At 42.9% G+C, this 13,615-nt stretch overlaps 1 protein-coding gene across 2 annotated transcripts in view; it reads left to right on the plus strand.

Moving 5' to 3' along the window:
* The window catches only part of PPEF1 (protein phosphatase with EF-hand domain 1), a 587,279-nt gene that overhangs the window by 478,325 nt on the left and 95,339 nt on the right, over positions 1-13,615 (plus strand). For both annotated transcript variants that reach the window (XM_069636856.1, XM_069636855.1), the window contains exon 12: positions 8,676-8,861. In XM_069636856.1, the coding sequence (XP_069492957.1) occupies positions 8,676-8,861 (186 nt within the window). The remainder of the gene's footprint in view (positions 1-8,675; positions 8,862-13,615) is intronic.

Raw genomic sequence — 13,615 nt, forward strand, 5'->3', positions numbered from 1 at the left:
TAACGCAGGTGCAGATACCCCTCCTAAATCTCCCTGAAGGAAAGAAGGGGATCTGAGCCAGGACAGGGAAACCAAGGGGTAGTCATCCAGTGCCCATACGAGGCCTTATACATGTAATTCCAGTTAACCAGGGTGACATAACCCTATGGGTGGGGTCACAGTGTGACAACCAGAAAAGGGATGCCCCACAAGAGGAATTAGCTAGCCCAAAGTCCCACATCACACTTGGAAGCCATCCTCAGGGGCAGTACTCACCGGCCATGCTCTAAACCAGTGACCTAAAGAGGAAGGAGCAGGTAGGACTCCAGTTTTCCTGATGTAGATCATGAAGCTGCGGCCCAGCATAGACTAGAGATCCACCCAATTCCAGAGAACTATGACTCACAAGTTCCTTTACTAATCCAGTACACTTATTTCCTGTAACCCAGAGTGAACTTTGAAGGAGGGAGAAAAGCGCTATAAAAACACAAGAGCTCATTTAATAGTTGATGGAGTTCAGAGTACTCACTTGTAGCTGGTTGGAGAAGAAAGTGGAGAAGGGGCGGGAAAAGGAGCGGGAGAAGGAGATAGAAGACTGGAGTAGAGTCCCCTGCGCCTGTGGGAGCAGAAGATAGGATTGTGCAAGAGCCCAAATACTAGGATAGGAGATAGGAGTCTGCAGGCGAGACCCAGGAGGCTGGGGAAAGACAGATCTTGAATGTGGAGAGTTAGAGACCCTGTTGGCTGGAAGAGGAAAGGTCCAGAAGGTTGGGGAAAGGAACTACCAGAAGGTTGCAGAGAAAGTGGAGGAGTAGGGGACTCATACTTTTGTATGAGAAGTGCCCAGATGGGATAAGAAGGGGGAAGAGTTGGACAATCTTAACTATTGTAAAAGAGGTCCCCAAAGAAGGGGCCCAAAAGAGTGAAAAAGGAGAGTAGATGGCTGAAAGATACTGATGAGAAGTGTATAAGAAAAGAGCAAGAGATAAAGAAAAGCAGAGTTGGCGAGAAGTTGTTGAAAGAGGTGGTGAAGAAGGAGGAGAAGAAAATGAAAAGCTGAAGGGGAGGTGCTGGTAGAGAGAAGCGTGGAGCTAAATATTCTTAAAAGAGGCAGTGGGCACTAAGGTCAAAAAGGGTATGCCAAAGAAGACAGACAATCTAGTGCAAGAATTGTGGGAGCGTGACTTGAGGTGAAACACCGGGAAAAAGAAATTCTAGCAGGTGGCTGAAAGAGCAAGCCCCTGGAAGAGCGTGAACGAGTGAAGGCCCTAGTGAGCACCCTGCCTCAGCTTTAGGGCAGAATCCTGTCATCCTGTGGTCCCACTCCCTGCGGAAAGGCCCCTCCGCTCATGACCCCACTTACAGTGTTCAACAACACAGTCAAAGTACAGCGACAAAACCTGGGACTGGGAACCGCGAAGAAGCGACCCAGAGAACTGTGGGAACCAGGGTGCAGGATCCCTTAAACCGGGGCATAATAAGCTGACTAGTTCTTGTGTAGATTTGCCAGGCGATAGCCAGCCGTGGATGAACTGAAAACTAGCATAACATTTTTTTGAACACGTTACTTGCTCAAGAGACACTTTCCCCTTTCAAGAGGTCCTAGAGGTCTAACCTACCGTGGAGAATAACTATCCCGAGAGTTTTCTGTTTAATTCAGATTCAACCAGCGTTATGTATTGGCCTAACCTGTCACATTGTAAATAGATCCTTTGTTAACCCTATTCCCAGGTCTGGCTTGTTTATTGATCAATGGTAGTCTTGTGACATAACTTAAGTGGCAGTTCTACATCTAGATGTCTTAAATTAGAGCCCATTGCCAGCAACATTTGATCATAGTAAAGACAAAATGCTAAGGAGCTCTTTACAGAGAACATTTATTGTAGCAGGCATACCTTATGCCTAAATTGCTGTGAATCTAACAGTACTCTGTGTGGGGTCTGCTTTAGAACAGAGTAGAGAAGCCAAGATGTGATGAGGTAATGTGTGAAGATACAATTTGTACTACACAGGACTATTCATTATACAGTAGCTTTCAATATACTTATGGGCCATTTCGGTTAACAGCCATACATGTCACAGTGTTACCTAAAATATATCCATGGATGGTCACCTCTAGTTTAGAACAACATTTTCAAAGCTCTATGGGTTTGCAGCCATTAAGAGTAACACTTAAAGGTTTGCTCCATATGAGATAATTGTTATTGTCTTATAGGGCAGCTGTATTTAATAACCAGCTTTATCATCCCAAGGCTAACAGCTCACAACAAGGCAGCAACCTCAAATGCCTTTCACTCTTATTTTGTGTCATCTGTGGGCTGTAGCATACATCCTTATGATTAGAGCATTGGGGCTTTCTTATCAAACACCACCATTATCTTGGTGGGTTTAAAAAATGAAAGAAACAAAACCCTTCACCATATAATATGAGTACCACTATGTGTATTCAGTGATTATAATAAATGTTTATATTTTTGCTCCAGTTGAGAAAAATGGCAATGTCTTAAAGGCAGCTGCTATTTTATACACAGCTTTATCTGTTCGAGCACACATTGCAACCTCATTCGGCATCATCAATAATAATGTAGTTGACAGCTGTGAAGAATCCTACTGATCCCTCATTGAAACCCTGCCTAAAGTTTCCTCCCATGGGGCCAAGGGAAGGCAGGCGCTTCCTGATCCCAACCCTGCCGGGTGGTCTACTGCGGGGGGATCACTTGGGAGGAGACGGGCTCAGGGTGTTGAAATTTCATGGGATGAGGCACAGTATTTTTCCTCTGATAGGAATAATCTTACCACTGTGCCTGAAGAGGTTATGGATTATTGTCATTTCAATGTCGCTCAACCTGTCTTTAGATCCAAGATTGTGAACCCTAAGTTTATAAAATCTGAAAAACCTATACTGAGGGTACAATGTGAAAGATTATGGAAATGTCTTCACTAAACCATCTTCCTCTGTGGTAACTAATTCTCCTAATCCCTCTGTTAAAAGCAGTAAAGGTAATTAAATCTACCGTTACAAATAATGCAGAAGTGGAAACACTACAAGTCCCAGAATCCTAGAGGTACTGAGACAAGGGAAAGGGCTGAAGAGGCATGTAGACATATCAGTCAGGCAATTAGGCCTAGTAGCCATTGCAGTAGTCAGGCATTTAAGGCTAATAGCCTACACCTGAAGACAATCATTAAACCTGTGAGGCATAAAAGGTCCCATCAGGAAAGGAGTAGAGGAAGGAGCTGGAACGAGAGCTGGGAGGTTGGCTATAGCAATGGGAGCAGAGAAGAAGCACAAGGCTGGCAAATCACAAGGAAGTGGGAGCCCAGAAGGGACGCCGGAATGTGGAGACAGCAGATTTACTTGCAAGTTCCGAGAGAGTTTTTTTCTCCCAAAATCTGAAGTGCAGAGGCTGAGTAATGGAAGAAGTGCAGTAGACTAAGTTTTTCACATGTGAGCCTGATTTCCGTGATTGCAGAGCTGTGAATGTGCAGGAGACTAAGGCCAGAAGCAGAAGTCAAGCCGAGGGTCTCTGGATAAAAAGGAACTCCCAAATCAATTAACTGGAACTGATGACACCTGTGCTGAAACAGGGTGTGGGTTTCCAGTGAGACAGAAGAAGTAGAAGTGGTAGAGGAAGTCAGGAAACCAGTGCAACCCGCAAAACCAGTGTCTATGAAACGGTGAGTGAAGCACAGCATTCAAATGCACTGCGCAAGCCTTGCCAGTAACTCTAAGCAGCTCCTAAGTGACTTGCGTATTGTTAAATTCGAGTGAAAGCTGTTCGTCATAACCAAATTCTAGTTAACAATGAAATTGTAGCACTTGCATATACCGTGAACTCGTGTAAGAAGCTAAAGTCATTGAAACCCATTGTTGATTGTTGCTGTATAATCGAGTGGTCGCTTGTCCCTAATCAAGAAGAGGGAACGCTTTCAGAACATTACCGAATACCTAACTTTGACATAATATGAACTACAAGTTACAAAGCATGAAAGCTACATGAAAAGAAGGTTGTGTGTGCCTAATTGTAATTCCTAAAGGAAGTCAGAACTTCATTCTTGCCATTAAACACGAATACAATTCTTTATTCAACTTTAAAACCTTGAAATCCACTTTAAAGAGAGGTTGCATGTGCCTAATTGTGTACTGTATACTGTAACTAGAAGTGACATTTTTTCCATCTCTAATAAGTGAAGAGTCGAAAGTATTGAAGAGAAGAACAAGCATTACGTAAGCCAAGAGCATCCCCTCTTTTACAGTGAAACCAGTGTTGCCAAAAGCTGAAGAGCCATCCAACTACCCAGTAAAGTTGTTAACACTCAAGTGGCCTAAGATACAAGTGTGCCATTGTTACCTGAAGCTGAGAGAGTGGCACCAAGGTGAGTTTAGGGCCCTTTAGTAACGTGCTTGCAGTTGATGGGATTACAGAATAACTCTGACTCCAAATAATTGAACCAACTCAAGAAGTCGGCAAAGATACTGTTTTAATAACAATGATCTAAAACAGGGAGTTACAACGGACATCAATGGACATTTGCTCAATCTGTCTCAGATTTGTCATAAAAACACATTAATATACAAGAAATGTGCCAGAGGTGATGTCATACTATGTGGCAAATAATAGAAAACCTATGAGGAATTGTGATAGGCTTAAGGGGAACATCTAAGTACTCATTACATAGGACATAGGATTGCAATTAGCTGCCCACTGTTAGGTGGACAATATATGCCTACCTCTAAAACATGTTATTGTCTAGATCGTTAAGTATACACTTTTCAATTGGTCTTCAAACTATAAGGTCCTTTGTTATACGGACCTCTACAGTTGGTTGGCATGCTTGTGCCATATCTGGAACATTCGGTTCACATAGCAGCACATAAGCCCAGACCCAGATGCAACGAGGTAGACCCGACTCTACCTCCCCACCCAATAACTCCAACATCTCTCATCGCCCATGCCTTCTGCCATGAAGATTGTCTCTGAACTTGACCTTACAAAGTATCCTTGTCTCTGGGAATACATGGGAGTGTAGGCACTCGCTATCGTTGTTCAACTCTATTGTCATCCTTGGCTCACCTGACAGGAGACCACCATTTCGCAGGTTTTTAAATGTCTCAAATGAATAGAACTTGCCACTTTCGGTGTTCTTTCTTTGCACCTTAACAAGAGATGATTCATCCTTTGCACGTTCAAGAATAGATAACCGTCCTTGGATGCTTCAGTTTTGATACCAGTCCAGACCGCCTCTCCATGCAGCTCAATGAATTCAGCTTATTCTTGCTGCAACACAATTTTCGCCTTTGGGTTCTGGTTTACTAAATTCATGACCCTGTTGCCCAGATTATATACAATGGCGGCTTCGCCTGCATTCTATTCACTGTGTATAGCCAGCTTCTATGATGACTTAATCTACCTTGCGTTTCAGCATCTTTACAATTATTGAACGGTTGATTTTCTACAGTGCTTTGTACACGTGCAATCTTCTTCTTGTAGATGAAAGTTTACTCAATTCTTTACTTCGACATTAGGTTCTGTAAGATCCATGCAGCCTCTTCAGTCAACATCTCAGGACGTCGCACATGTCTCTTGTGACCTCACTAGTTCCACTCTTTGCTCTTTTTCATATTCCTTCAGGGAGTTCCTCCCTCAGATTGTCATCTCTTCGGGGATACCTTCAATATGGTTGTCTCAATGGGTATTTTCTTTCGAATATACGCTGCAGTATTGGCACAACTGCTGGTGTCAATCAAGGCACTATGTCAGCTTTCCAACATATAGAAGGTAGGGGGTCAGGACTTCCTACAGAGGCATGCAACTGCTCCTCTACAAAGGCTTCTTGGTAATTACTGGGCTGAACTGGCATAAAGGTGTGAGTAAAGCTGGGGACGGGGGGCTAATAGCTTGTGAAGAATATTTTGAAGTAAAATACAACCTGTCGTGCTAAAGACTGCTGAAGCTAGAAAGAAGGGAGTCTGATGGGTAGAAGCAGGTTGATCCTATGGTAGACAGACAGATGGATGCGATGCGGCTGCCCCTTTTCAGAAAGTTCATTAAAAGTAAGAGGGCCTCATTACGACCTCGGCGGTAGCCATGATGCTATTGGCGGCATGGCTGCCGCCGAAATCGCGTCCGGGTTCCCAGAATGAGGGATTACCGGTCCATTCCGAGTTCGGAGGGCCCAGTAATTCCTCCTTCTAGGAACCCGGGCCCGGACCTTCCCCATTCCCATTTCAGCCCCCATAGGGCTGAATTGGAATGGGCGAGGGAGCAAACAACGGGCGATTACGAGCGGCCCGTTGTTTGCTCCCGCCTCCCCTCGCGGGACCCGCACAACACTAGGTTATTCATATATTGTGTTAATACTGTTTATTGTATTGTGTTGATATTTATTTCTTTGTATATTGGTTGTTTAGTGTGAGGGTCAGTTTCTCATGCTAGAGAATGTCCCCTTTTTAAACTAGGTAGGGAATTCCTTTGTAGAGCAGGGCAAGTGACTCCTCACACAGCCCTGCAATTGGAGACTTGTGCCATGTTTACCAAATGCCATTAATATTATAGTGCAAGAAAAGAGCGTTCTATCATATAATGGGGCTCATTACGAGTCGGGCGGTAAAACAGGCAGGCTGCCGTCGGACCCATAGGGATTTACCGGCTCCGGACTTGCCGGACTTACTGGGACATAACAGCCCCGGTGGTCTGGTAATTCCAGAGCCGGCATTCTGATACTCCCCATTCCCATGGAGTCCACGGGAATGGGGGCAGTGAAAACACCAGCACCATGCGGTAGTGGTGCCAGTGTTTGCACGCCCGTGTGCGGCCGGTGGCATTACGCCTGCCAGGTCAGACCTGGCGGGTGTGACACCACACGGCCACATAACTCGGAGTTAGCCGTTCCAGAAAACGGTGCCGGTACATTTTACCGGCACCGTTAAATCCGGATCGGCTAACTTGTAATGAGGGAAAATGTGTGTCCAGAATAGACCATTTCAGTCAACAAGCCCCACCTGTCACAGCACCACCATCCATTGAAGTTCAACCCCAGTTCAATGCCGTATAGGAAAACACTACGGATATTCAGTCAGTAAAAGAAATGGCTTTTTGCTCCATTTGAGATTAATCTCATTGTCTTCAAATGCAGTCCTATTTTATCCATAGCTCCAGGAGCCCAGGATTGACAGCTCTTAAGGATGCAACCACAACATGCAGCTTTCACCCTCATAGGGGTTATACGTGTCATGTTGCTAATATAATGGCAATAAGAGCATTGGGGCATGTTTACCAAATATCAGCCGAATAACAGTGGACTTACTCTTCTTTTTCTCGTTGTATTTTTTTTAATTTGAATGTTATGTTTGTTTTGGTGTTTGTATAGCTCTCACATGCTACAGTTAAGGCCACTTCCAAGCACTTGGATATATGTTCTGCAAGGTCAGCCTTAACAAACAGAAGAGCAACGGTGGGTCCCTGGGCACCAAGGTCACAGGAGAGACATGATAAAGGTCCCAGCCCAGAGAAAGCAGTCTTACCAACTTCAATATTTATTTCAGAGATCATTTGGCATTCGATGTGATTGTCGATGTCACAATATGCATGCAGGATCACGCTTCTCTCTTGAGGCCAACTTGTCTCCATATTGCCCTTCATGAAAAGATGAGAAGCATGTGTTAAATGCACTATTATTATTTAAATATAAAATAAGTTTTACGGTAAATTTTGTTTAATAAAACTAAAAGTCACAGTTCAGTGCCCAATCTTTTGAGTTTCATTTAGAATTCCCAACATTTCTGTGAACCAATTTAAGATGTATATTTACCAATCAATATCCCCCTTCTCAATTGTGTTATGTTATTGGAATGTATAGAATAGACTCCTGCCATTTGCATGGTCTCCAGGCCCCCTGACAGTTCAGATGGAGAGGGGTTGGGATTAGGTTAGTGGATGAGAAAGGGGGAAATGAAAGATAACTTTGCGGTTGTGTTGATGCGTGCAGAGCAGAAGTAGCCATAGCTCTGCAAGCGGGTCACATTGCTAGGCGTCCTGTGTCTAGAGCACAGCAGCTGCATTTGTATCCATAGGGGAGCCTTGCATGCTAACAGTCCTTGGATGCTTTGACGAGGATTGTGATATGTGTGTTGATTGTATCAGTGTAGTATTCTGGTGTTTGATGCCTTTTGGGAGGGTCTATTCAACTGCTGTGTGCGAGTGGCTTAGCTGGTATAAGTGCAGCGGGTTTGAGTTCAGTGGTCGAGAAGGTTATTGCTGGGAGGTTAGTATGGGGGACACTTGGAGCATCCATCCGGTGTGGCCATGGCAACATCTCGTTATCGGTGCCTTTCAAGTAAGGGCGTTCTTCAGTGATGTCCTGAGGCACCCTGGAGTAGGCTGGTTTCTCTGGTAGTGGTCAGAGTATAACAAAAAACAGAGTGCATGACAGTGCGAGCTGATCTTGCCAGTGAACACTCGCCTAATTACATACAATAATACACAAATTACAATTGAGATAATTGAAGTTCACATTCTTACTCCTGGGGTGAGTCATTTTAAATGTGGTGTCCGATTTGGTGGCGGCTCTGGCATATTTTGCAGCCCTCTCCAAGTGCAGTGTATAGTGATTCAGAAAAGCCTGTCGGGTCAAAATCCCGTCTGATTGCTGGTTCTCATTGTTTTGTGTAACAGTCCACAATTGTCTGTCTGCAGGTAATTGATGTTCTGTGGAGTGATCCAAGAAACCAAATGGGCTGCTCACCAAACAGCTTCCGGGGCGGTGGCTGCTACTTTGGTCCGGATGTTACTACAAAAATCCTTAACAAGTACAATCTGAAGATGCTGATCAGGTCTCATGAGTGCAAACAGGACGGCTATGAGATATGTCATGATGGGAAGGTAAGGGACTGCGCATTAGAAAGAAGGTGTTTGCTTTGTATTGTGATTGAAGGAAGCGCGACCACATAAAAGGGTATCACAGCACTTGATTGTTTTGGAATTCAAGAGAAAAGGGCTGATCAGAATGGTTATGTTTTGACTCTCCTTCTGCAGTTGTATAAGGCTCCACTGCAGTGAATGTCTAGTGGTAGCTCATTCCAGTATCTAGCATCTACTACTTCGGATGTCAGAAATGGCAATTTTAGTGGTTTCTCTTTGGGGGCCAGTAAGATGTGTGCTATTTTATACAGTGTTTTAAATAACTGGGCGCTGGCCAGTGAAAGGCTTTGTGGACTATATAATGCCCACTTGAAACTTATTCTGGATTTCCCCATAAGTTAATGCAGCCTTCTAAGAATTGGAGTATAAGAGCATCCCTCCGAGTTTTTGTGACTATACGCACCTCTACATTATGCTATACCTGTAGACGATGAATAGTATACTCCGTGGCTGCAGCATACAGGGTGTTGCAATAGTCTCATTTAGAAGCAACAATTGCACACGCCATTGTAGCACATTTTTTAATTTGCCCTAAAAGTATCAAGTAGCAAGTCATGGAACTAAGTATCTGATTTGTTCATGGAATCGGAGTGCGTTGAGTCGGTATTACCCACTTTATTTATTTAATGTGATTTCGTTTATAGAATAAACTTTACACATAATATGCATAAAAACATAACACAATTATCCATATAACACCAAAGAAACACAAACAGAAAAAAGTAACCAAGAAAAAAACACACTAATTACATTCCCCATGTCATCACTATAGAATGAAAGAAACATATATTACCCACTTTGCTCATAGACAATTTCACTGAATCTTGTTCCCTGTAAAAAACCTTTTACCTCATTTGACCGCAAAAATGTAGCTTGGGTTTGGCTAAAGTGTATAGGAAGGTAGGAGTTGAGTTAAGGTTGAGCGGAGATGCAGGAGACACCCCCACCACCCCGACATTATTGTGGTCAAATGGGGTAAAATGAAATGTGGGGAAACAGGACTTGATGAAATGGTCTGTGAATAAATGCCAGAGATCATTCGAGCCAAGAGTAATGCCAAAGTGTTTACCTTTATTTGGGTTTTAATGGTATATTTAGAGAATTGAATATTTGAGTAAATGTCAAAAGCTTTTTGTAGATGGTGAGGAGTGGTTACTAATAACATTTTAATTGTCTTGGTTTGAACCAAGGCAATGTTTGTCATTGACTTTTCTACATGATTGAAAATCCATTGAATTCGACAGATAACTGAAAAATAATGTGTCATCAGCATAATTCTGAAATATGGCACCCATTTTAGTTACCAAATCACATAGAGGATTCATATAAATATTAAACAGGATTGGTGGTAAGCATGTTCCCTGGGGGACACCATAATCTGCCGGTGTTTCAGCAGAAACAAATTCTCCAACTTTGACACAGGAAAATCTAATTTTCAAAAAAAGCAGGAATCCAGCCAGTGACATCATTAGATACATCCGCCACTTCGTCAATGCACTGCAGTAAAATAGATTGTGGCGTGTATCACAGGCAGCTGAAAATGCGAATAACATAAGGAGCCCTGTGTTCCCCAGATCAGTAATCTGAAGGAAGGAGTCCATCTCATCAATAAGAAACAGTTCCGTGCCTCTATCGGGGTGGGCACCTGATTATCTCACGGCTATTGATGTTTTTCCAAGTAAGATTAAAGTAGCTACTTTGCCCAGCAGTTTCAAAAGAAATGGGGAGTTAGTGGTTGGGCGATATTTAGAAGATAGATTAGGGTTCAATGCTGGCTTCTTACGAAGTGATGTAATCCATTCTTCTTTTAAGGCATTTTGAACAGCACTGTCTCTAAATGAGGCATGTATAAATTGTATGTATACGCAGTCCTTTCTGACATAAGAAGGGTGGTGCACACCTGGGCAATTAGTTGGTCTAAGGGAGGTGACGATCTCCTTAGTTTCTTGGCTGGAAACAGGCCAGAACTCAAACTTTTCTATATTATCCAGTGTACACTCAAGTGGTAAGTGGTGCCAGAATAGTCTGCCTGTTTCTCTTTCTATAGTGGGCAGGAATATTTTATTACTGGAAAATAAGGTCATGTTATCTTTTTTTGTAAGGGCCAGTTGAATTTCATTACATCGTTCCTCTGATAGTTAAGAAATAATATTAATTTAGCACAGATTATTATGACCTTCCAAGACTGTAAATCATTATTCAGTAGAGTTAGCAGAGCTGTTGATTTGATGAGCGAAAATAATATTTTTCTGGTTGCAATCATGGCAGATTTGTAGCATTTTGTCGATGTTTTCAGCAATTCTCAGATTTAGGCTTCCTTCTCCATTTACATTCCAGGCTTCTAAGGGTGGCTCTCTGAAGTTATAGTTTCGATGAATATCGGTTATTACCTAGAGTATGAATGATTCTGGTCCTGATGGGGATGACGCTGTTAATTGTTTGGATGAGGAACAAATTATAAATATTAGCAATATGATCTGTAGAAGCTTTGTTTTTTCTGTCAGCCTCGATGTTTAGCAGAAGAGGATTTAGGGTGTTGGGGCCAGTTTTTGTTTTTGGGTTGTGCAGGTTGCAGTGCCTTATAAGACGGTAGGGAGAAAAACAAACCTGGGTGATCAGACCAATTAATAGGGATGCCCTTCTGATCTGTCAGCATAATGGTTCAAGAGAGAATCCAATCCAGTGTGCGTCCTTTATTATGAGTAGGAGCAGTGGTTCAGAATTGACAATCGGGTACCACAGGAGACTCCTTCCAGCACAATGCTTGTGAGTCATTGACATAATTAATATCAAACCTAAAGTTCCTAAGCAAAATGAGAGGGGTTGTTTGTCTCACGGAATTAAAAATACTTAAAAAATATAATCTCATAAAATTAGAATCATACTGAAATTAAAAATTGGTAGAAGCAGGTTCTTTGTTTCCCATGAACCTCCAGAATTTTGCATCTTGAGATATCATGAAATCGATAAGTCTGTATTTATACATATTCTTTCAGAATAAGCGTGACCGCTTCACACCCCTTCTCTTCCCGGCAGTCTGCTAGAGGTGAGCACAGTAAATTCTTCTGGGCGGTGATACAATAGGAGCTCCAGGATAGACCTTGAACCATGTTTCTGATAATGTTAGAAAATCCACGTGGTAATAGCTAGTAAAATGTTCTATTTCTAGTGAATGACATAGCACTGATGAGAATGCCTATTGAAAACTCGTGGCTTGCAGATAGCCCTAATACAGAGCAACAACAACTTTTTATATTGAATTTACTGAACACAGGGGCCACAATTAAAGAACTGGGCGCAAGAAAATAATTTCATGTGCCTTCTGGTTGAGGTAGTCTTCGTCTTATTTCTTACCTCGTTTGGGCGACACTACCGTTGTCAACAGTAAATTACTTGTTATATGTATATATAATGCAGTTGTATTTCAAGTACTAAACAAGAACAGTTTAACAGTTAAAACTCTTATGAGCAGCTGAACGAAAGAAAGCAATTGAAACTGCTGAGCATATAAACAAGTTACAGCAGCTAATATTTGAGGTGGAGTTGATCCTCTGTGTATCAGATGTTTGAGTACCTCAGGTATAGCATTATTTGGTGGCGCACTGGCTTCCCGCGGGTTCATTTTGCAGAGAATCTGGATAGATGTCTTGCTGTGCCAAAACTAGACCGGGTTTTGCCCCCGGGATTCCCCTCTGAGACTGTGAATCTGTTTCCGCAGGCGCCCAGTGGAAACTCTTCTTTGACATAATCTAGATCCTCTTTTGTTGAAGATGTGTGACTGGCGGCACATACTACATCCCGCCTTTTCCTAGCATGCGACTTGCGTTTGACTTTGCTTTGCCGTATCCTCCTTCGGAGGAAGTTTCCAAATCCGTAGTGGGTACTTATATCTTGAACCAGTATGTGAAGTTACGTTCTCAGCTACGATGGTGGCACATTAGGGAGGTTCTCAACAGGACAAAGCAAGAAAATAGAGCCTCAAAAGGGAGCTCTTGCCCCTAAGGGAAAATGGACCACTAGAGTCCACGGAAAAATCTTCCTTCTTCTTGCAGTGGCTGGTTGTCATCGACTCCCCTCATCCTTTCATTTCCTGCATTCTCTACGTTACTCCTCTCAAATGCTGATCAAAAAGAGGACTGCAGAGACAGGCACTATTGAATCGGCAGAACATTTGACAAATCCTTGTCTTATTCACACCATGCAGCTCAAGCTCATCTGGGGCCTAACATAAATGGTAGGCGTCAAAGCCTTGTGCAAGGCTTTTATGCCTTACCTTCACATCACACCCCTTTTTCCATCATTTGTATGGCCCCAGCATTTGCTTCGCATGCATTTTTATGTCAGTGCAAATGCTGGGGATCCCTATAGAGCCCGCCGGATTTATGCCCCTGCATAAAGCATGAAAACTCCATAGGGATCCATTGTAAATGCTGCCTAAAATATGCATGTCAGGCAGCGTTTAATTGTAATTGTAAAAGCTACCTGCCATGCAACCATTGCAGGCAGTGTTAACTCATTTGCATGTTGGAGAAGAAATGACCAGAATTTTGCAGTGTTGAGCCGCCTACGTGTATGTCTACACATAATGGCTCGCCACTAGTAAATTACTCTTTGGAGAAAAATGCTGCCGTATGTAATTCCTTGACATGTCAACAGCGCTGATTTCAGTGCTACTGCATGGGAATTTCGGGGTAGACAAATTTCCAGCACGGCGG

The sequence above is a fragment of the Ambystoma mexicanum genome, chromosome 7p, assembly GCF_040938575.1.
Source record: "Ambystoma mexicanum isolate Mex_15411 chromosome 7p, UKY_AmexF1_1, whole genome shotgun sequence".
In the NCBI taxonomy this organism is placed as follows: Eukaryota; Metazoa; Chordata; class Amphibia; order Caudata; family Ambystomatidae; genus Ambystoma; species Ambystoma mexicanum.